We start from the raw sequence: 22,051 nt of genomic DNA, 5'->3' as shown, positions 1-22,051 counted from the left end.
GAGACTCCACATTCCCAATGCAGGGAACCTGGGTTCCATCCCTGGTCAGGGAACTAGATCCCAAATGCTGCAACTAAGAGTTTGCACGTAGCAACTAAAGACCCCGCGTGTCACAACTAAGACCTGGAGCAGCCAAATAAATAAATACCAAAACATAAACCGAATGGAACTCATACCACATACCAGCTGGGTGGCTCTGGACAAGGGATGTGACCTCTCTGGCTCGGTTTCCTCATCTGAAAAATGAGGCCTGTGAGGATTCAGTGAAGTCATGTCTGTAAAGGCATAGAAAAATGTTACACACAGAAGCCAATATGCTGTGCCTGCAGCTGCCACTATCTTCATGGGCAGCATCATTTTGCTTCTCTTCACCCCCAGAATCCCAGGACAGTAGGAAGTGGCCTGCTGTGGTCCAGGGTGAAGCTGCATCTATCTGGACCTGCCACATCTCAACACATTGGGGCACGGAGCCTAGCACAATCACCAACTCTTCAGGAAGGGCTGGATCCTTCAGACCAGCGTGCTGGGGGAGGCTGCCCAGCCTTGGGCGAGCAGACGGCAGAGCTGTCCCTGTGCTGAGGAACCACAGCCTCAGACACACTGGGAAGGGGTCACGGCCTACCATCTACAAAGCTGGGCTCTGGGTGCTCTTTCTTGGAGTCCTGAGGATGGTTCTAGAACTCGAAACCAGGAAGAAGGCATCCAAAGTGAAGTGTTAGTCATGTCCAACTCTTTGCCATCCATGGACTGCTCTGTCTAAGGAATTCTCCAGGCAAGAATACCGGACTGGGTAGCCACTCCCTTCTCCAGCGGATCTTCCTGACCTGGAGATCGAACCCAGGGCTCCTGCGTGGCAGGCAGATTCTTTACCATCTGAGTTATCAGAGAAGCACTCAGCCAACCACAGCCTCAGGCACACTGGGAAGGGGTCACAGCTGTCTATCCAGAGGGCTGTGCTCCAGGACACTTTTTCTTGGAGTCCTGAGGATGGTTCTAGAACTTGACACCAGGAAGAGGGCACCGAAGGGAAAGACCAAACGTTCCCCCCCCCCTTTAAAGGTTTATCCAGCTTCTACCGTTTGGATGAACTCATGGTGTCTCCCAGATCTGCCTCCTGGCCAGGTTTCTGAGGCCCTCTCCCCTACACTGCACCCTCACCCCATAGCTCTGGCTCCGGCAGGCCTCTGGGATGCCCTCCCCTACACTGCGCCCTCAGCCGATAGCTCTGGGGAGTCATGCCCTGGCTCCGGCAGGCCTCTGGGACCCTCTCCGTAACACTGCAGCCTCACCCCATAGCCCTGGGGGTCATACCCTGGCGCTGCTTGCATCCCCCCACCTCCATCCCTCACCATCACCTTCACTGCGTGCCCCACCCCCATCCCGGAACTCCCCGGGCTGGGCTTTTCTTTCCTCGGTTCCCAGGCAGTGCAGCTGGTGCTGTGGGCTGGGGAGGGGGTGGAGGACGAGGCAGAAAGCCCGTGGGAGGGAGCTGTCTCTTAGTTCCAATGGGAGGCATGGCTCCCTAGCACCCCCCTCCAACATAACGCTCCCCCCAAAGTCCCACACTGGTGTCTCAGCAAATAAGACTCTTTTTTTTTTTTGGTTTTCTACTTGCTCTTGATACCCACTTAAGTGGGTGCACACGCACTGTCCCTGGTCACTGCCAGCACCAGAGGACATCGGAGCCAGGTTGGTGGTTTCCTCCTTGGAATCCCAGGTGTGCTGGGATCTTTCTTCCTCTCTGGGCCTGAGGACTTCGGGGAGTCACTTCTTCAGCCCTCTGAGGTGCTGGACATCTGTGCGGCTTAAATAAATAGAAGCCCAGATTGTTCCTACCTAACAGGCAGGGCAGAATTTGTGAGCACCCTAATATGAGGTCTGAACCATCTGGATAATGTTGGACCAGACCCTGCCCCCCCCACCCCCCCGACCCAAGGAAGAATAGAAAGAAAAAGAAGGGAAAGGACAGCTACTGTATGCCAAGCCCCTAAGCTAGGTGCCTTCAGCACATTTTATGACTGGATTCCCGAAAATAGGTCTTGGGGGAAATATCCATGAACAATGACCAAGAGCACATTTTTTAGGTAAAGAGCATGAGGCTCAGCAAGGTGACATAATATGCCCAGCTCTCCAGCTAGCAGGTGCTGGAGCCAAGGTCTGAACCACATTTGCCTGGGGCTGATGCTCAAGCTCTAGCCGCCCCCTTTGAAGAGGGGATGTGATATGTGGTGTGGATGCAGGCTGTTGCCTTGCATTCCCTCTCTGAGATCTACTGGTTGGTAATTGCAGGCAGGTTGGGTATGAAATACTGATAGAGCATGCAAAGGTCCTGGGGTCGACTGCCTACTTATTAGGAACCCATGTCTGTCATTCGTGTGGTGTTCCGGGAGATCAAACCAGTCAATCCCAAAGGAAATCAACCCTCAATAATCACTGGAAGGACTGATGCTGAAGCTGAAGCTCCAATACTTTGGCCACCTGATGCAAAGAGCCAACTCACTGGAAAAGACCCTGATGCTGGGAAAGATCGAAGGCAGGAGAAGAAGGGGACAACAGAGAATGAGATGGTTGGATGGCATCATTGACTCAGTGGACACGAGTCTGAGCAAGCTCCAGGGGATGGTGAAGGATAGGGACGCCTGATGTGTTGCAGTCCATGGGGTTGCAGAGTCTGATGTGACTGAGTGAACAATGACAACAGTGTTCACGAGACGTTTTCACATATAACATTTGCCCTGATCCTTGGGATCAGTGGGCCCCCATGTTGCGGAGGAGGATGTGGAGGATCAGAGAGGTTAAGGAACATGCCCAAGAGGACACAGCCCAGTTGGCTTTTGATACTAAATGAACGAATTAGTGCAGAGCTGGGTCTGAAAGCTGACGTTCTGTGAGCCTGAGCCAGGGCAGGGGAAGGTGAGACATAGGCTGCTTTGGTGAGAAGCAGGTGGAGGAAAGGGCACCGTGGGAGGTGCTGAAGGCCTAGCAGCGGCCCAGGCACTGAACAGGAGTGGGCTGGCTTGGCTCAGGAGGACAATGGGATGGAGTGGGGCCCTGGACCTGGGGAGGAGGGTTTGGCTTTCTGCAGCCTGGAAGCCACAGCAATAGGGCTGCTGGGCCTGGGTGAGGGGGGCCTGCCTAGGTCCCAGGATGTCTGGCATTGCCCTGGAAGCTGCTCTTGCCAGCCTTCTGACTTTAGAGCTGAGAACAGGAGCTGCTCGTCTTTCTGCTATTTGTCCCACTAGAGACAAGTCTGTAGCCGCCAGTGTAACTCTGGGTGTGGAGGAGGTGGTCATCCCAAACTTCTCTTAAGGACACACATGGGGCTTGGGACAGCAAAATGGTTCATTAAATCACCTCCACTCCTGAGCTGGCCTGGAGGTAGATTCTGGTTTTCTCAGTGCTGATGGTCCCAAGCAAACAGACACGGAACCCTCATTTACAATGTGGTGACTGGTTTGAAAGTGCAGTGCCTGCGTGCATGCTAAGATGCTTCAGTCGTGTCTGACTCTGCAACCCCATGGACTGTTGCCCACCAGGCTCCTCTGTCCATGGGATTCTCCAGACTGGAGTGGGAGATACTGGATACCGGATATGGTATCCAGGATACTGGAGTGGGTTGCCGTGCCCTCCTCCAGGGGATCTTTCCAATCCAGGGATTGAACCCACGTCTCACTTCTCCTTCATGGACAGGTGGGTTCTTTACCACTAGCGCCAGCTGGGAAGCCCTGACAGTTCAAGGGCTTGTTCAATAAATATGTACAGAGCATCTATTACATTTTCAGTATCGTTTCAGGGGCAGGCAAGTCAGAAAATAAAGCAGGCAAGGTTCTTGTCTTCAAGAAACTTACATTTTAAAAGCTGATAACAGGAAGAAAACTCCCTTGAGAATCAGAAAGGCGCCAGATAGATCTCTGCCCCACCATGTCAATTTCAGCTCACTCCTCTGCCAAGTGAAGGTCATGGCCCCTTGCTGCCCTCTGGTCAGTAAAGAGGTAATGGCTGGATATTGTGCAGAATGGGTGTGATGTAAGTTACTGTGGAGAGCTTATCTGGGAAGGCACATGAGGGTGGTGTCTATGACGAAGAGCGGGTGTGTGGGTGTGTCCTGGGTGTGCAGGTGGTCCTCCCTGCCAGTGATGCTGCCTGAAGCCTCTTGCTATCACTTTTCAGGAGCTCACCTGTCTGGCTCCCTAGATGCTTGCTGATTCCTGACACCTTGATTTTATTCTTGAATAATTCTGTCTGCTCTGGACTCTGCCCTCTGAAGGATGCACAGTGGCCCTGCCCTGGGAACTCCCATGTGCTTGGACCTAGGCCACACTGAGTTCCCACTCCCGTCCAGGTGCTCACAGCCAGTGGTGAGCAGGGGTTACCCTGCTAAGGGCAGACCAAAGCCAGCAACCCCTCTCCCACCTTGACCCACTCCCACAGGAGCAGCAAGCTGGCAAGGGAACCAGGGAGGATCAAAGTGTTCTTTCTCAAAGGAGACATACATCCGCTTGGCCCACACCTTTTTCTGCAGGGACTGGGGAGTCAGACCCTCACCATTCATGACTCTGGGGTCTAGGCATCTGGCTGGAAGCATCCATGAGCAACAGCTGAGCCCCTCAGCCCAACACAATTCAGGAACTTGCTTGGGTCACTGCTCTGCACATGTGCAGGGTGAGGTTTATGGGGGCAGTGTTTTTGGCTGAGAGTGGACAGCTGGTGCAGGCTTCCTGGGCAGGGCACCAAAGCCCCCTGGGAACCTCAAAAGTGGAAAAATGAAGTTAACATTCACCAAGTACTTATTGTGTGTCAGGCACTGCTCAAAGGGCTTCATTGCATGATCTCATGATAACCTCGTGAGGTGTTGGTGTTTAGTGGCTAAGTCATATCTGACTCTTTTGCAACCCCATAGTCTGTGGCCTGCCGGGCTGGCTCCTCTGTCCATGGGATTCTTCAGGCAAGAATACTGGAGTGGGTTGCCATTTCCTTTTCAAGGGGATTTTCCCCACCCAGGGATCGAACCCACGTCTTCTGCATCGCAGGTGGATTCTTTACCACTGAGCCACCAGAGAGGTCCAGAGACTCTGTGAATCTATCAGTCGGGGTAAGTAGAATGAGTGGACAATCACCTGGGTAGCATCACTGATCGTAAGGCCCTTCCAGACACTCCAACCAGGGCTGGAGAGGAGAAACTAGGTATCCTTCAGGGAATCTTCTTTTTGTAAAAGCAATATTTCATTTATTTATTTGACTGCACCTGGTCTTAAGTGAAAGTGAAGTGAAGTCGCTCAATCGTGTCCGACTCTTTGCGACCCCATGGACTGCAGCCTACCAGGCTCCTCTGTCCATGGGATTCTCCAGGCAAGAATACTGGAGTGGGTTGCCATTTCCTTCTCCAGGGGATCTTCCCGACCCAGGGATCGAACCCAGGTCTCCCACATTGCAGGCAGACGCTTTAACCACCTGGTCTTAGTTGTGGCATATAGGATCTAGTTCCCCAAGCAGGGGTTGAACCTGGGCCCCCTGCATTCAGAGCATGGAGTCTCAGCTACTGGACCACCAGGGAAGTTCCCAGGGAATCTTCTTTAATGGACAGAAGTGAGAGGCTCTGACCCTGGCAGGGGGCTCCAGGGCTCGGTGGACCTGTGCCCAAGATCTTGGGACTTCAGTCAGGGTCCTGAGCTGGGACCTCCTGTGGTTGGATTTTCCTGCTCCTTTACACCACCTTGGTGCTTGACCATCCCTCCTCATGGGTGGGCTTTAAAAAAATTGTTTATTTATTTGGCTGTGCCAAGTCTTAGTTATAACACATGGGATCTTTGGTTGTGGCATGTGGAATCTAGTTCCCTCACCAGGGATCGAACCGGGGCTCACTGCATTGGGAGCATGGAGTCTCAGCCACTGGACCCCCAGGGAGGCCCCGTGGGTGGGCTTTCACTCTCCATGTATGGTTGAAATTCCCTCCTTGGCGCTGAGCCTTCTGGATACCATTACATCTTCTCAGCCTCCAACCATGCCTTTTCATCTCGCATCTTGAGTGTAGGCCACCCAGGAAACAGGACTTTCTTTGACCCAAGTCCAAGCCTGCCAGCTCCAGTAACTCTTTGGAACAGCAAATTCTCCGGGGATCTAGTTTTTGCTTTGTTTCCTCCTGGCCTCCCCGCTTCCCCACCCAGTCACCACCCAGAACCACAGTTCCCTTCCTAGCTCAGAGTTATGGTGGTGGGTCCCATTTCTGTTCAAACTAGAAAGTTCTGCTGCACAGTTCTTGGATTGAGGCTGGCATCTTAGGAGAGGGCCATGGTGGGTAAATCCGAAACGTCTGGGCTCTGGCTTGCATCCCAGTAATGTGGTGGCTGACTTGGAGGTGGGTGTTCACTGGGAAAGGGGAGATGGCTGGGTTGGAAAGTGGGCAGACGTGTGGGCAGCGGCCCAACAGCGGTGGCACAGGGGCAGGGGGTGATGATTCCCCCACAGCATTTTGTCTGTATGTCTCTTGATTGTCCACTCTCTTCCCTCCTTTTCTCTGTGGCAGAAAAGTTGGCTTTGGGGACACCTTATAAACACATAATCAAGGAGAAATCTCAAGTGCTCACACAGCTGGTATATGCCCTTTGGGATGAGACATGTTCAGTTTCTCTAGATGTCGGGAAGGTTGGATCACTGTGCTCTGGAAGGCAGCCCCCTACTCTGTCCTGATCTGTGGGCGATCACATCCAGATCTTAGGAATGTTCCTGTCTTCTCCACACCTCTGGTACCAGAGGGTGCCTGCTCAGCATTAAAAGGTTTCTGCGCAAAGAGTCGGACACGACTGAGTGACTGAATTGAACTGAACTGCACTGAAGATTTATTTACTGTTCAAAAAACTGCCCACTCCTGCCTCTTGTTGATCAGCATGGCATCCACTGGTAAGTCTCTTCCTTTCTAAGATGCTAGCTGCAAGAGATGGGAGGGATTATCCCCTGATTGGCAGGTCACGATATCTCTAGGACCCAGTGGCTGGAGGCTAGGAATCACGGTGATGTGACGACCACTCTTCCTTGGCAACCAGGACATTCTCGCCAAGCAGACAAGACACCCCAGATGCTCTGTACCCTTGCTGGCCAAGAGCAGGGTATCTGTACTGGACGATTTCTCCTGCCCCCTCTTCGAGATCTGGCTATTCTCAGAGATTAAGGATGAATGAAGGATGAGAATATTCTCCCTTGCACTTGTAGTGATACTTCACAGGTCTGTTTTTTGACAAGGCCCCTGTATCTGAAACACCCAGTTTTTGTCACCCTAACTGAATAATATTCTGAGAATCCACACCACTGTAACCTCTTTTTTTTTTTTTCCTCAAAAGTCCCTTCCACCCAGGTCCATGTAGAATCAGAGACTGTCCAAGCGGGAAGGGACTTCAGGAGTCATCTCAGTACCTCTCACACTGTAATGTGCTTATGACTCACCTGGGAGCGTGTTAAAATGGATTTTCTGGTTTACTCAGTCTGAGGTGGGATCTCAGATACTGCGTTTCTACCAAGCTTCCAGGTGATGTGGATGCTGCTGGTCAAAGGATCACACTTCGGGCAGCATGGACCAATCTAGTTATTTACTACAGACATGCAAGCTGAGGTCTAGAGGCCATACATAAGTGATTTCCCTAAGTTCCCAAATAGAACGCTGCTCTCTCCACTCCTGGACCATCCTGTGAGCTTTTAAAACGGCCTTCCTCCTTGTAAGGTACCACTTCCTGCTCAGGCCTGGAGCTCCAGCATAAACATAACAGCCTCATCTTAATCCCATCACACTGGCAGGATGAAAGGCTTCTTGTCTCATCAGGGCCCCTTGCTCCACAGCTGCCCTTGTACCATCTCCAAAGAGGTTTTACAAATGTTTTAAATTTGTTCTGACTTATGGATGCCACCCCTTCTCTGCTGGAAGTGTTAAAAATTATTTCTTTCTCAACAAAAGTGTGTGCGGCACCTTTAAGACACAACCATCTCAGTTCCAGGCAGGAGAACTGATGCTGGGCCAAATCCACAGGGCACACCCTACTTACGGGACTTTCCCCAGACCTGGTCTGAGAAAGGTTCTCTGTGTTTTTCTGATACCGCCTGAAAAAAGGCCAAGGGACAGCTTTGAGTATGCCTCAGTTTCCCTTATTCTCAATCAAGAAGTTCCAGAGCTCATCAAAGTCTGGCACTGGAGGCTGTCAGAGATGGCCTTGGGCCAGTAGGAACTGGTTTGAGAGTCTATGGAGGTCTCCACTCTCTGTCCCCTCCTGCTGGTGGGAGGGCAAAATGCCAGTCTGGTAAGGAGGCCACACTGGCAACAGGGGGTAAAAGTCTCACCGAGGCCAAGGGAAGGTGGAATGTAAGAGGGAGTCGGGAAAAATTGCCTTTTATAGACACGTTCTTTTCTTTCTTTCTTTTTTTTTTCTTGCTTCCAAGTTTACTCACAGCGACAGAGCCACTCGCAGGCGCCCAGCCAGCCTGAGACTGCGCCCGGGTCGGGCCGGTGGCACCCGCATCTCCCCCATCCCCCCGTCTTGCCCGCAAGTTGCATGACCTGCATCGGAATCCACAGGGGGGCGGGGGAGAATCCTTTCAGATGCTGGATGCAGCTGAATTCAGCGTGTTCGCTTCCTCGCCTGCCCTCCTCCAAGTCGGCGAGGAGAGCGCCGCTTTCTTCTGCGTGTGAATGCTGTAGTGTGTCTGCCTGCTCGGACTTCCCTAACCCTTTCTTTTCCTTTCTCACAGCGAATGCTCCGGTTGTCTCAGCAAACATCTCACACTTGGTATTCTGACGTTTGATTAAAAAGAAAAATCGCTACCAAGGCGAAGAACGGGGGCTCGCCTCCTCTCCCGCGGGGAACCGAGCTCGCGTGTCAGGCTGCACCTGCTTTGAGCTCCTACCAGGAAGGGGTGCTTGTGTGGGAGGGAAAGGGGGGGAGGTCCTGTGCCCCCGAATCCGGAGAAAGCAGCTCGCCCACCCCCTGGCCCGGCAGCCAGCGCAGCGCACCCGATCGCCGAGCCCGAGAAGCCGGCCTCTGACGGTACTGGCCTGGTGCTTGCCAAAGAATGCCCCTTGCGTCCCAGTTTCCCCGGCGGTTTTTCTCGCACGCACGGTTCGCCCCGAGCCACCTCGGATCTCCAGCGCAGCCCTGTCGGGGCTAGTTTCTTCCTTCCCGGCTCCCTGTCTGTCCAAGGACGCAAATCCCGCCGCCAAGAAGGCGCAGGGGGCGCGGGGGCACCTACCCAACCGTGTCCCGCAGTCCCCTCCCAGCCGATCCTAGCTCCCGGAGTCTAGATTACGGAAACGAGTGTCGCGTAGACCGAGGACCGCGCGTTCGTGGCGCGGGTCCCCGGCCCTGGGCGCCTCTCTGGGGTTCCTGTGCACCCTCGCACTCCCGATCGCCGTCTCCGAGCCTGTGCCCCTCCCCAACCCCAGCCGGGCTCGGGAGCGCTCCCCGGTCACCTCGGCCGCGTTCATTTCACTTCCTTTCGCGGTCCGGATTGCAGCAAAACCGGGCAGCGCGAGGGCCAAAAAGTGGAAAGGAGAGCGCCTTTCCGCGTCGCGCCGCCGGCTCGCCAAGTCCCCCTCCCCAGTCCAGACCCTCGCAATCCCAACTGCAACTTTTTCCCTTCCGTCTGGCTTTTCCCTGGGTTGCGGCGAGCGGGCGCCGGGCCGCTAGGCGTGGAGCGGGCGGTCGCGCGGCTGCGGGTGGCGGTGCGGGCGAGCGCCGGGAGCTGGCGAGTGGGTGGGTGGGTGGGTGGGGAGGAGGGGAGAGGACGGGCGGGGAGAGAGAGGGAGAGGGGTGTGGGGAGGGGGGTGGGAGAGGGAGGGAGGGGGAGATTCCGCTCTCTTGCCGCTCCCAGCCGGGGCGAAGGGGGGGGGGGTGCGGGGGGGAGGAGGCCGCGAGGAGGGAGGGGAGAGGAGGAGGGAGGGGGAGAGAGGGAGGGGGCCGAGGAAGACGCTCCGATAACCCGTGCGTTTCGTAAGGCTCGGAGCACTTGTGCATTTCTGCAGGCGCGCGGCGAGCCATTCGCGGCGGCTGCTGCGGCTCCGGCTGCATCCTCTCCTCCTCCCGGCGCCGGGTGTGTGGATGTGTGTGTGTGTGAGTGTGTGTATTTTGCAGGTGTGTCCGTTTTAATTCTGCCCAGTAGGTGGGACTTGGTGACTTTCGCACCATATTTTCCTTTTGCTTTTTTTTTTTTTTTTTTTGCCTCCCCACCGTCTGTTGCCACCCTGCAAAGTCTCGGAGTCGGAGAGCAGTCGGCTCGCGCTTCCCGAGCCCCCGGACCCGGCGAGCCGGCGAGCGCCGAGCCGGCCACCATGCCAGGCAGACCGCGCCACTAGGCGCTCCCCGCGGCTCCGACCCAGCGGCGGCGGCGGCGGCGGCCGCGATGGTTTCAGACGCTGAAGGATTTTGCATCTGATCGCACGGCGTTTCAAAGGCAGAGGCCCCCTCCCCCTTCCCCCCTCCCTCGCTGTCTTTGTTTCCTTCCCCCCCCAGCTCTCCCCACTCCCCCACCCCACCCCCTCTCCTCTCCTCCTCCTCTTTTTTAGAAGCAGCGATCGGAGATGGATGTCTCTCTTTGCCCAGCCAAGTGTAGTTTCTGGCGGATTTTCTTGCTGGGAAGCGTCTGGCTGGACTATGTGGGCTCCGTGTCGGCTTGCCCTGCAAATTGTGTCTGCAGCAAGACTGAGATCAATTGCCGGCGGCCGGACGATGGGAACCTCTTCCCGCTCCTGGAAGGGCAGGATTCAGGGAACAGCAATGGGAACGCCAGCATCAACATCACGGACATCTCAAGGAATATCACTTCCATGTAAGTCAGGCGGCCGCTCCCCAGCCCCGCCGCCTCTCCCCTCGCTCCGCGTCTCGCTCTCGCCCGCCGGCCCGCAGCCGGGAGCCGGCCCTCCGCCCGCCCCAGCTCGCCGCTGCCCGCCTCCCGCCCGGCGCGCGTTAGGCTCGCTCTGGCTCGGGAGATGCTCGCGGGCTGCGTATTCCAGGTGACTCCGGCCTTGGCGAGGCGTGATCTGGCGATGCGTGTGTGTGTGTGTGTGTGTGTGTGTGTGTGTGTGTGTGTGTGCGCGCGCGCGCGCGCGCGTGTGTAAGCCTCTCCCCCGAGAGGACCCCAGCGGCCGGGGCACGCGGGACCCGGCTCCCGCCCCCGCCCCCCACCCGCTGCGGCTCGTTTCGAGGGTGTGAATCGGGTTCTTGGCCCCGCACTAAATAGCAACAGTTTGGCCACGCTCAAGTGGAATAAAGTAGACGAGGTTCGATTCCCTGGCAGCCGCGCCGGGCAGCGACAGTGGCGGCGGCGGCAGCGCTTAGCCGGGAGGAAAGGTGACAGAGACTGCTCTCGATCCAGCCGAGAGGTTTAACTCTTTCCGTTTGGAAACCTCAAAACACGCCGTCAAGTAAACAAGTTGGAAGCTGGCTGCTCTCTGGGAGACTTTGGACCTGTCAAGGCAGCCATGGACGCCTACCCCTTCCTCTTCCCTCTCGCCCGCCCTCTCCCACCCCATTTTGGGCATTTCCGAGACAGCCACCCCCCAGCCCCTGATTCCCACCCTCATCTGCATCTCGGCGCCTACAGATCCCGTTTCTCTTTGAGCTTTGATAACTGTTCCAGTAATTCCGAGTCAGGCTGCTGAAGGGAGGAGGGAAGGCTTGCGTGTTTGGGAGATGGGGCTTCTTCTGTGATCGTTTATTCGAAAAATGGAACTCCCATTGGCATTTGCTTGGTTCTGCCCCATCTGAGTGAGACCTATGGTGGCCTGCTCTGTTTTTTGGGGCGGAGGTGGCATTTTTCTTTGGCAGGGGTGGGGGTCAGACCCCAGGGCGGAGAGAGGGAGCCTGCCAGATTCTCTACCACTGACCTCAGCCAGGTGAACACCCCCCCCCCCCCGCCCCAATCCTACCATCCAGAGAAGGGTGTGGAGGGCATAGGGAGGGTTCAGGAGATAGCTCTCACCTGTCTCCCCACAACAAGGCCCCCAATCTTTGGAGACCCCCAAAGTGGGTGGGATGCTGAGAAGGGTTGACACTGAAGTGCCGGCTGGCATCTGAGGAAGGCATTGGGCGGATTCGGCTGTGGGAACTGTTCTCCTAAGCATCAGACCTCCCGGTGCCTTGACCCTCAGTCCGATGGGGCTATAAAGCCGGGAGGAATTGCGGTCCTGCTCGCTCCCAAGCTCACTAGCCCTCTTGGCTTAATGGAGACTCCGCTCGTGTTCTTGCAGCTAACAGTTTGAGGGAAGTGTGCAGCTCAGGAGGTGCCCCCTGAATTCTGGCCCAGGAAACAAGCTTGGCCCATATCTAGCTTGGATCGTTCACCACCGCTGCCGCCCGCCCCCCCAACCCGCCCAACCTCACCACCTTCAACCCAGCTGGCCCTGGGGTGACAAAATAAACAGCCAAGGGTGGGGTGGAGGGGAGGGCAGGAGAAAACAGGATGGACCCAGCGCAGCCTCTCCCACCTGCAGGCCACAGCATCTCAGCCTCCCTAAGGATGCAGAGAGGAGGGTGGGAGTGAGATTGCCAGGGAAACTCTGCCTTGGAAGTACACTGTGGGGCGGGTGTGTGTGAGGGGGTGGGGTGAGGGATTTCAGGGGAGCCTAGCAGTGGGTTCAGAAGCTCAGGAGCTGGACCTGAGGATTTCCAGGGGATGGGGTGGGTCAAGAGCTGGAGAGATGGTGGCCTGGGTGCCCACTGTGGGTCTCTGGAAGCTGGTGAGCTTCACTCAGCCTGTTCTTTGCTCCAAGGATGTGTGTGTCTGTAGGAAGCCAGTGGGAGGCAGGGAGGGTCACAATCACGTAGGCTTTTCATGGCCACGCAGCAGTCCTCTGAAAAATGGTCCCTCTGAAAAAATGAAGCTTGGGGAGGCAGTTTGATAGGGAAGAGCTGGTTGATCTTTCCAGGCGGAGGGTCTAAGATGAGACTGCTGGAAAGGTCAGTGATGGGAAGGGAGGAAGTGGCTTCTTATCCCCTGTGCCACGGAAGGACCTAAAGGGCAACCGGGGGACAGGGAGCCGGGAGAAGATTGGGAGTCCCTCTGTGAGTGTCTCCATCCTTGTGTCAGGACTCAAACTCTTTACCTGGGAGTTGGGACTCCTTTCCTTGAAAACACCCCAACACCTCAGAGCCAGGCAACTGGATTCCCCCAGGAGCTGTGCTGAGTGGCAGGTGGGGGAAGGTCAGAGGTCACGGGTGGGATGACCCTTCCTCACCCCATCTTCTCCCCAGTGCCCTGTTATATCCATGGCTGGTACTGACTGAACTGCGGAAGGGTCCAGCCTCCTGGCCTGGAGGCAGATGACCGTGGAGAGAAGGAGGGGAGGTCTGCCTGCCCTGGGAAGCAGATGTCACCCCTCCGTATCTTATCCCATGAGGGAGGCTCTGGCTGCCAAATGGCTTCTGGGGGCACACAGCCCCAAGCAGTGAGTCAGGCTTAGACCTCTGCAGGACTGAGGCCCCACCCCAAAGCCCAGGCCCCCCACTCTGCAGGGCTGTGCATGGAGGCTTGTGGGCAGACAGGAGCCCTCCAGGCAGAAGGGGGCCTTCCTTTAGCGGGACCTGGGAGGGGGGCTTCACTCCAAACCTGGGCTTTGCTGGAAAGGAATGTGTTCCTCAGATGTCTGATGGTATCAGAGATAAGGCATCAAAGGGGTACCCCAGCCCTCCACCAGCCTGAAGCCCTTAATGCTACTGTATGTCTGGGGGTGCAGCTTGGACAGGCTCTGGGGGCTAAGGAAGAGGCTGGGGCACATGCTGGAGTTCCAGCAGCCCTAGCTAAGGGAATCAGGGGTGACTGCCACCTAGCCGCCCTGGGGCTGTTCCTGGGGCTCTGGGATCCTGAGGTTTCTCCTTCAGGTGCTGAACTGATGACACCTGAGTTTTCAGAGGAACTAGAGGTTTCCTGTGATCTTCCTCTTTGGGCTGGCATGTGGGTTGGTTCCCACCTCCCTTGTGGGAGGCTGACTGAGGGTGCCTCTGATGGGGAGTTGGCAGCCCCACCAGTGTCAGGAGGAGATCAGATGCAAGGCCTCGAGGCAAACGTGTGAGTCTCACCTCTGTCCCTCCCCAAGTGCCCTCCCTTTTGGCCTCTTTCTGTTCAGAAGGCCAGTCCCTCGGTGGTTGAAGCTTCTGACACACAGTAACCTTACCTGGAAGGGTCCATGCGCAGCCGTGCCCAAGCCGGCTCTGACGTCACAAAGGCAGAAGGGTGGTGGCGGGCAGCGGGGCTGTCTGGGCGTCTGGAGACCAAGCCTGCCTGGGGCTGGGTTGGAACCATGCATCCTCGGGCTGTTGGAAATACCGGGGGGGGGGAAGACAGCATCTCTGGGCTGGGTGTTCGGTGGCTTGAGAAGAACGTGGGCTCTTGGCTGGGGCCCTGCGCCACCAGCAGGGCCCCTGGCGTTTCCAGGGCTCTGGTCCCTTCATTTCCCCTGTCCCCCCGGAAGGCCCTCCCCTGTCTGGGTCAGGGTCATCGGGGGCCTCGCTTGCTGCAGCACTGACTCCTTGATTCTGTCTTTCTGAGGGTCATGGGCAGAGCCTGCCTTGACAGTTACCAGCAAGAGCCGGACTGCAGGCAGCGGTGGGAGCCAGGCCCCAAGAACGTCATGGGGCTCAGTCAGGAGCCCCCAAACTGAGGCTAGGCCTGAGGGAGGTAGACAGAGATGTGAAGGGGTTTGGGGGTGAGATTTAGAAGGGGGAGTGGGTATAGCCCTGGAGAGAAGCTGGGGACCACAGACTGCAGAGGCCCCGAGCTTTTGTGTGGACGCCAGGCTGTGGAAGGGTGGTTCCAGGCCTTCCCTGGAGGACCCTCCCTGGAGCCAGAACCCTGAGCCCAGCTCAGTCTTCTGAGGAGCACCCTGGGGCCCAGGACATCCATCTTGCATCTCCAGGGGACCTAGCATGTGACAGTTTGGGATAAAACCAGCCCAGCCTGGTCCTAGCTTTGAGAGAGCTTGTTCTGGCCCCCGAGGGCTGAGCCTGGAACTCGTTGTCAGCTCAGCATCCTGCAAGTGCTGGACCACCCTCCTGTGTAGTGGGAGTGGAGCGCTGAGGCTGTGCAGGGGGAGGGGCCTGATGCCGCCGCCATTCTTGCCTCACTGGTCTCTGCCTGCTGCCCCCTCCTCTTTGACCCCCACCCCAGCTGGCCCTTTGCTGAGAGTATGGGTAACCTGTGGCTCTCCCTCAGGGTGGTCTTTGACCCCAGGCTCATGGCATCTCTGCTGCTGCCTGGGGTCCCCCATCTCGAGGGCTGCGTCCAGTGGCTTATCCTGGGACCACAGATGCCATTTCCAGCCTCCCTTTGGGGCATCCAGTTGGCCAGTGGAAGAGTAGGGTTAGAGAAAGGGATAGGACATGTGAGTCAACCCCCTAGATTGTTCCTTATCCTATGTGGACCACGATAGAAGACTGTAGCCTTTCTGAGCCTGGAAATTCAACTATGAATTGAGACCATGGGGCAGTGTCCTTTCCGGCTTGGACATATGCCATCCCAGAGCCCAAGGAGGCTCTGCTAGACCACTTCTAAGGGCACCACCCCCTGGGCTTGGTGTTGACCCCCATGATGCCACCCTGAGGAGGGCAGCAGGTGCCCCCTTGCTGGCCATTGGCTACTGGCCACTGTCTCCCCTTCCTTCCCCGTCCACCTCTGGTGGACTCTGGGCTCCCCAGTGTGGAGTCGACTGCCAAAACCAAGTGTCACGCTTAGCAAGAATGCACCGAGAGTCCTGTGGACTCTCACTGGAGGCCTCTCATGAGCCCCCTTCTGTACTGTGAGCTCAAGGCGGGGAGATAGCCCCTGCCAAGCTTCAGCTCCTTGCCCAAGCAGGGGCCTCTGCTGGATGTGAGAAGAAAACATTAGAACTTCTATTTCAAGTTATTCTTCTTGAGAAAAGGGAATATTTAATATTTAATGTATGGATGGAAGATGTATAAGCATATAATTTAGTAAATAGGCATGTTTGGAGGTTACGTGATGAAATTTTTATTGCTTAAGCATGCATAATTAGAAAAGCTCAGGGCCCACTGCTGGGATTGGAAGGGCCTGGGCCAGCATTAGGAGAGGTGGTCCTGAAGCCCCTGGCTCCCCTTCTTGGCTCTGTCCCAAGGGAGGGTTGATGGTTTGGCAGGGGGAGCAGCAGTGTGGGAGGAGGGGGCAGGCTGGCTGGCAGGGGGATCAGGATTCCTAGGGCCCCCTAGACCCGAGGCCAGGCCAGCGCTCAAAAGACAGTTTCCAGTAGCCCTCTGGGTCCTTCTCTTTGTCCCTTGTAGCAAATCCTTCACCTCCATGAATCCACCCTATTCATTTCTGTCTTGGTTTCCAGTTTCCAGTTGTTCCATTTATTTCTGCCACAGCTCCTTGAAGAAGCAGGAATTATTAGCCCTATTGTCTTGATTTACCAAACAAAATGAAGGGGAGAACTTGAGCGTCTCACAGAAGGAAAGATCTGGAAGAGTCTTGAGCCCTCCGCTCCCCACTCCCCCACCCCTGCCCCCAACCATGCTCCCTTCATGGCCTCTCTGGCTCCCGAGTCAGGCAGATCGTTTTTTATCCAGAAAGTTCCTTTTCTGCCTAGGGGCAGCATTAAGGCAGCAGCCCATTTGGGAGGGCCTTGTGAAGGGCGGCTGAGTGTCCTGGCAGCTGGGTCTAAGTGCGGCCTGAGCAGAGGCTGGACTTGGGCCCCCAGCTCTATCAATGACCCACTGAGCCCTCAGCTCAGGTCGTCCGTCATCCCTTGAGCCTTGCTGGCCTCCACTTTGAGAAAAACAAACACTCCAGGGCGGGGCATGCCGGCAGCCCCTCTTTGATGGATTGGCTCATCAGGCCATCAGGGATGAAGGCTCCAGAAGCCCAACGCCCAGTGGAACCCCCATGAGGATCCTCACATTTCTGCCTACCCGCTGAGGGCAGGGCTCCCTGGAATTGAGAGCTGGAAGGGACCTCGTGAATCAGCTTCTCCCTTATGTTCCCCGCGAGGGTCCCAGGAGAGGCACAGAGAGGGGCAGGGAGTTGTGGGCCCTCGGGCTGCTGGAGGACGTGCCTGCCCAGGTGCCAGCCCATCTTCTCCCACTCAGCTCTGGCACCCTCTCTGGGCACTCTGTCAAAGCCAGAGCCTCGCCCACGACTGTGTCTCCCTCTGGGGCGATGATTCCAAATCCAGGGTCCCCAGAGGCAGCAACTATGCAAGGCTGGCAGCCCCAGGCTCTTCACAGCCTGCAGCCCATGCCAATTAGAACCGCGTTCCGTGAGGCCTCTGCTGAGCTCTATTTACATAGAGGGCTCCAGGATCTGTGGGCGCAGTGGGCCTGGAGCCTGTCCTTTCTGACCTCCCCTTTGCCCCCGTCCTCGTATCTGACTTGTCCCATCGAAAGTGTGCCCCATTTGGGTGGTGGAAGATTCAGGATTCTCTCCCCAGACAGAATCATCCAGTAGGGAGTAGAAGCTGGCAGCTGGTTTCCCCATCAGCTCCCTGAGACCTGGCCTTTTCCTAGCTGTGGACAAACCCCTTCCCTTCTCTGGGCCTCAGTTGCCTTCTCTCTGAGATGAGGATAATACTTACGACTACCTTTATAGCAGCACTCTGAGAGTCAGTGGCCTGTGTCATGCCGGGTAAGGAGAAAGCTATCGATACTAGTGGTAACTCATGACAGCACCTACTATGTTCCAGACACTATTCCAAACACTTCCGAGGCAATGAATACCCCATCATGGCCTCACACCAACTCTCTGAGATGAGCACTATCGTGAATCCCATTTTACAGCTGGGAAAAATGAGTCCAGAGTTGGCATGTGACCTGCTTCCTTTCACGCAGCCAGTCAGTGGCAAAGGAGTCTGACATTCAGTGTTGCCTGTGCTCTTCGGCAGTACTCTTTATGCATGTGAATACAGACAGCTACACACATGCATTCATGAATCTATGACCATCCAGATAGATTAATCGTGAAATAAAAGGTTTTTTGAAATGACTTTATGAAGGTTTAGGAGGATCCCTAACTCCCCTGGCTGGGCTTGCAGAGGAAGGCCAATGGCAGAGTGGTGGGTCTGGTGTTGGCCAGTCTGCTGCAGCCACGCTGACACAGACGGGAGGTATTGATGGGGGAGACTTGGGGTCCTCCTGTCCTGTTCCCGACAGCAGCCTCCCCGAGGCTGTGTCTCAGCCAAGCCCTCACCTCCTTGGCTACCCCCTGGTGTCCCGGTTTCTGAGGTCAGGTCAATTCTCCCAGGAGACCAGGTGCCAGCTGAGACTGGCGGAGATTCAGGAAGCTGGCCACTGGGTCCCTGCCAGCTCCACTCTGGGCTGAGACACGGTCAGCAGGACTGTGTCCCCGATTGCCCACGGCCAGAGACAGCCTGGATGGAAGAGCGGAGGGCGGGGCGGCTTCTCCCAGTTCAAGTTTGGAGTTCCTAAGGCTGCCACTGGATGCGGAGCACAAGGGGATGTCTGGTGTCTCCATCTCGAGCTAGAAGCTGATGTTTAGAGCGTCTTCCTGGAGAGTGAATTCTAGTTCTTCCTGATGTTTCTGATGCCTCCTCCTCAAATTAGCAGCCTTTGCCTCCCTCTACCCTTTCTCCTCCTGGAGAAGGAAATGGCCAACCCACTCCAGTATTCTTGCCTGGAGAATCCCATGGACAGAGGCGGCTTCGCGGGCTACGCTCCCTGGGGTAGTCGGACAGGGCTGAGCGACTCACACACACACACACACACACACACCCTTACTCTTGCCCTGTGTCTCAGTCCCCCTTGCTCAGGGAGAGAGCTGGGGGTCCCAGCAAACTGCTGAGACTGCAGGGCAGGAATCTGTGGAAACACTCCATTTTGCTGCTGCTAGGCTTGAAGAGTTCACCACATTTGGGAGTCCCTCAGTTCCCCTTCTGGGAGCTGGGATCGCCTCTAGAAACTGGAGCCTGTCTCCCTCTCGGGATCACTGCCAGGTCAGGGCAATCGCATGCACACTCCATAGGCTCCCAAGCGCTAGGGCGCCATGTTGGTTGTTTCCATTTCTAGATGTCCGGGAGTGTTTTTGAATTATGAAAAAAGATCAAGACTTTGAACCATAAATCATCTGACCTGGAAAGAGGCTCAGGAACAATTAGGGCCAAACCCCGTTTTACAGAGCGGGAACCTGAGGCTCCAGAGAAATGAATAGACTGGACTCAGTCACCCAGCGAGTTCCTAGCACAGCGAGACCAGAACGTGCAACGCCGCCTCCCCAGCTGGTGAGGCTCTCGTCCTCCCGCCCTCTGCCAGGATCTGCTCTGGGGCTGAGGGATCTAGGCTCTTCCAGAGGCAGGGAAAGGAGCCCTTAGACTCCTGCAAAGAGAGAGGGGATGAAGGGAGCAGTCTTAGACTCGCACTCCTAATCTGGGCTGCCTCCCACGGTAAAACGGGCTGTGTGCGCGCATCGGGGGCGTCTTTGCGCACGCACAACTGCGTCTCTTCCGTGTTCTCTGCACATCACGACTGAGGTCCCCGTAAACAAGCCTTAACGCCTTTGGCTTCCTGCCTGCCGAGATCGTCTGCGTCTAGGCTCCCAGTGGCCACCAGAGGGCAGTGCTGCGCACGAGACGATCCACGGCTGCCTTTGCCGGGAGCTGGCGTTGCAGCTCTCTAGTCCGGGGAGATGCTCACTGGCTGGCCTGGCTTGCAGAGCCTTTCTTGAGCAGGGAGGTCGGTCTCTCCCCTAGGCGGGGCCTCCCTCAGCAGAGCTTGTCCTGCCTGCATCATATCTGCAGCCCAGGCACGTGAGTCTCCTGGACCTGAGCTTCCCCCGGGAGGCGGCTGGGAGAGTGCCCTGGGTGAAGGATGTCCACTGGAGCACCCTCCTTCCCTCCAAGTCTGTCTGAGCAGCAGCAGGAGGGGTCAATGCATCTGCTCAGGGGTAATGGAGATGAATGAACGGGACATGGTTCCTGCCCAGGAAGATCAGTCCTGATGGGGACACAGAGAGGCTGACAGACGGCTACGATATGGGGTTAGTGTCATGGGAGAAGGGAGCCTTATGACCTCCAAGGCATCTCTCCCCTTTCTCTCCCTGCACCCCGCCCCTGCGCGGTCCCACTCCTTAGCGCTCAAATTACTTACACACTGAGTAACTGCTCAGGAAGTACAAGGCCCTGATATTTACCAGACGTGAGGGCTTGGTGCTGTCTCTCAACCTCTCTAGACCATCACTGTTCTCAGAGACACCCATCTACATTGATGGGCATCAATGTGCTTTGCAAACCGGGGTCCTGGGCCCTCGATGGACTGGCTTGTTGTCGTTGTTCAGTTGCTAAGTCGTGTCTGACTCTGCGACTCCATGGACCGTAGCCCATCAAGCTCCTCAGTCCATGGGATTTCCCAGGCAAGAATACTGGGTGGGTTGCCATTTCCTTCTCCAAGGATCTTCCCAGATCAGGAATCAAACCCATGTCTCTTGCATTGGCAGGTGATTCTTTACCGCTGAGCCACTGGGGCCTATTTCTGTTCTGTGCATGCCTTGGGCTCTTTTCTGCCTGTTCCAGGCAGTCTCATATCTGAGCAGGTGCTGTCTTGCTCTGTGCACTAGTTGGCTGGTGAAGGAGCTTTGTCCCACAGTTACCAGTTTTGGAGACCGGATCTCCCACTTTTGTGGTGGAGCCTGGGCCCATGGGCTGGGGCCTGCAGCTCTGCCCTGAGGGCCATCTCCTGGCTACTGGACCCCAGGCTGCAGGTAGGACCCTCTCTGTTGTGGTCAGTCTTTCCCCGTCTGCTTATTTCTGATACTTTTTAATTGAGGCTGATCCTCTGAAGAGCAGGGATGAAGATAACATTTATGGCTGTCCTGGGTGGGAGAGCATTTGCCTGTATAACGTTGCTTATGAGCGGCACCTGCTAAATGAAGCTTGCGTTCGCAACCCTGGCTCTTCCCAACTGTGTGACCCTGGGCTGGCTACTTTTTTGATTACAGTTTCCTCACCGGAAATAACACGGATAAGATTTTGATGAGAATGTGCACGCGCATGTGCGAGTGTGTGCAGGACTCTTAATGCTGGTCTCTCATTTTCTTCTTCTCATTACCATTCTCCAGAACGTCACCCCGCAGGCGTGGATACTTTTAATGACCGTCATCTGCTCTTCCTGAGTCCAGTCTCCCATCCTCCCAGCCCATCCTACATTACCAGATGCATGTTTTATTTATTTTTTTCTTAAAATTTTTTAAATTGGAGGATAATTGCTATACAATATTGTGGTGGTCCCTGCCATCCACCAGCATGAATCAGTCATCATATATATTTATAACATATATATATCTCCCCTCCCTCTTGCTCTTCTCTTCCCCCACTCCATCCCTCTAGGTTGTCACAGAGCGGGCTGGGCTCCCTGTACTCTACGGCAGCTTCCTACTAGTCATCTGTTTTACACACGATAGTGTATATATGGCAACGCTACTTTCTCAGTTTGTCCTGCCCTGAATTAATCTTTTAAACCTAGGTCTCCCGTTAGAACAATTCTTGGGCCCTGAGATTTTCAATGGCTCCTTTGCCTGAAAGGCAACTCAGTGTCATAGGAAGAGTAGCAGCTTCTTTGGCCAGATCGCCTTCAGTTTACATCCTGGCGCTGCGGCTGCTGCTGCGGCGTGAGCTTAGGCAGGTTACCTAACCTTTCTGAGCCTCCATCTTTTCATCTGAAAATTTAGGCTTCCTAGATGCACCTTCCTAGAGCAGCTGATTAAATGATGTTGCAGTAGGTGCCTGGGATCTGGTGGGTACACAGAGGCCAAACTGGCAAATACACAAGTCAAGTCTCTCAGAGGTGAAGGGCAGGGGTATTTCTGGGTCCGTGAAAAGTGGGAATAGAGAGGAGCTTGGACCTGGGCCAGAGTATAGGGAGGCAGCAGAATGATCAAGGTGGCGTGTAGTTGGGAAAGTGGCAGGGTGGCTGAGGCACGCGTCGGCTCAAAAGCAGGGAGACCGTTATGGTTGCTACTGATAACATCAGTTGGGAAACCAAGTGGCAGGGCCTGCTTGCCCCACTCCTCAGCCGCGGAAGTTTAGGTGCCAGGAACCTCCATGCAGGGAAACTCAGGAGCACCC

The 22,051-nt window shown here is 55.8% G+C and overlaps 1 protein-coding gene across 3 annotated transcripts in view; it reads left to right on the top strand.

Moving 5' to 3' along the window:
• Window positions 1-9,928: 9,928 nt before the first annotated feature.
• Window positions 9,929-22,051, top strand: part of NTRK3 (neurotrophic receptor tyrosine kinase 3) — a 410,810-nt gene continuing 398,687 nt past the window's right edge. For 2 of the 3 annotated variants that reach the window (XM_069559285.1, XM_069559287.1), the window contains exon 1: window positions 10,015-10,803. In XM_069559285.1, the coding sequence (XP_069415386.1) occupies window positions 10,556-10,803 (248 nt within the window). In that variant the 5' untranslated portion in view covers window positions 10,015-10,555. Of the gene's footprint in view, window positions 10,804-22,051 lie in introns of all 3 variants that reach the window. The other variant, XM_069559286.1, reaches the window with a different exon arrangement.

Source organism: Ovis canadensis, chromosome 18 (genome assembly GCF_042477335.2).
Source record: "Ovis canadensis isolate MfBH-ARS-UI-01 breed Bighorn chromosome 18, ARS-UI_OviCan_v2, whole genome shotgun sequence".
Classification (NCBI taxonomy): domain Eukaryota; kingdom Metazoa; phylum Chordata; class Mammalia; order Artiodactyla; family Bovidae; genus Ovis; species Ovis canadensis.
Note: the sequence above shows the minus strand (reverse complement) of the source record. Positions and strands in the feature narration are given on the sequence as shown.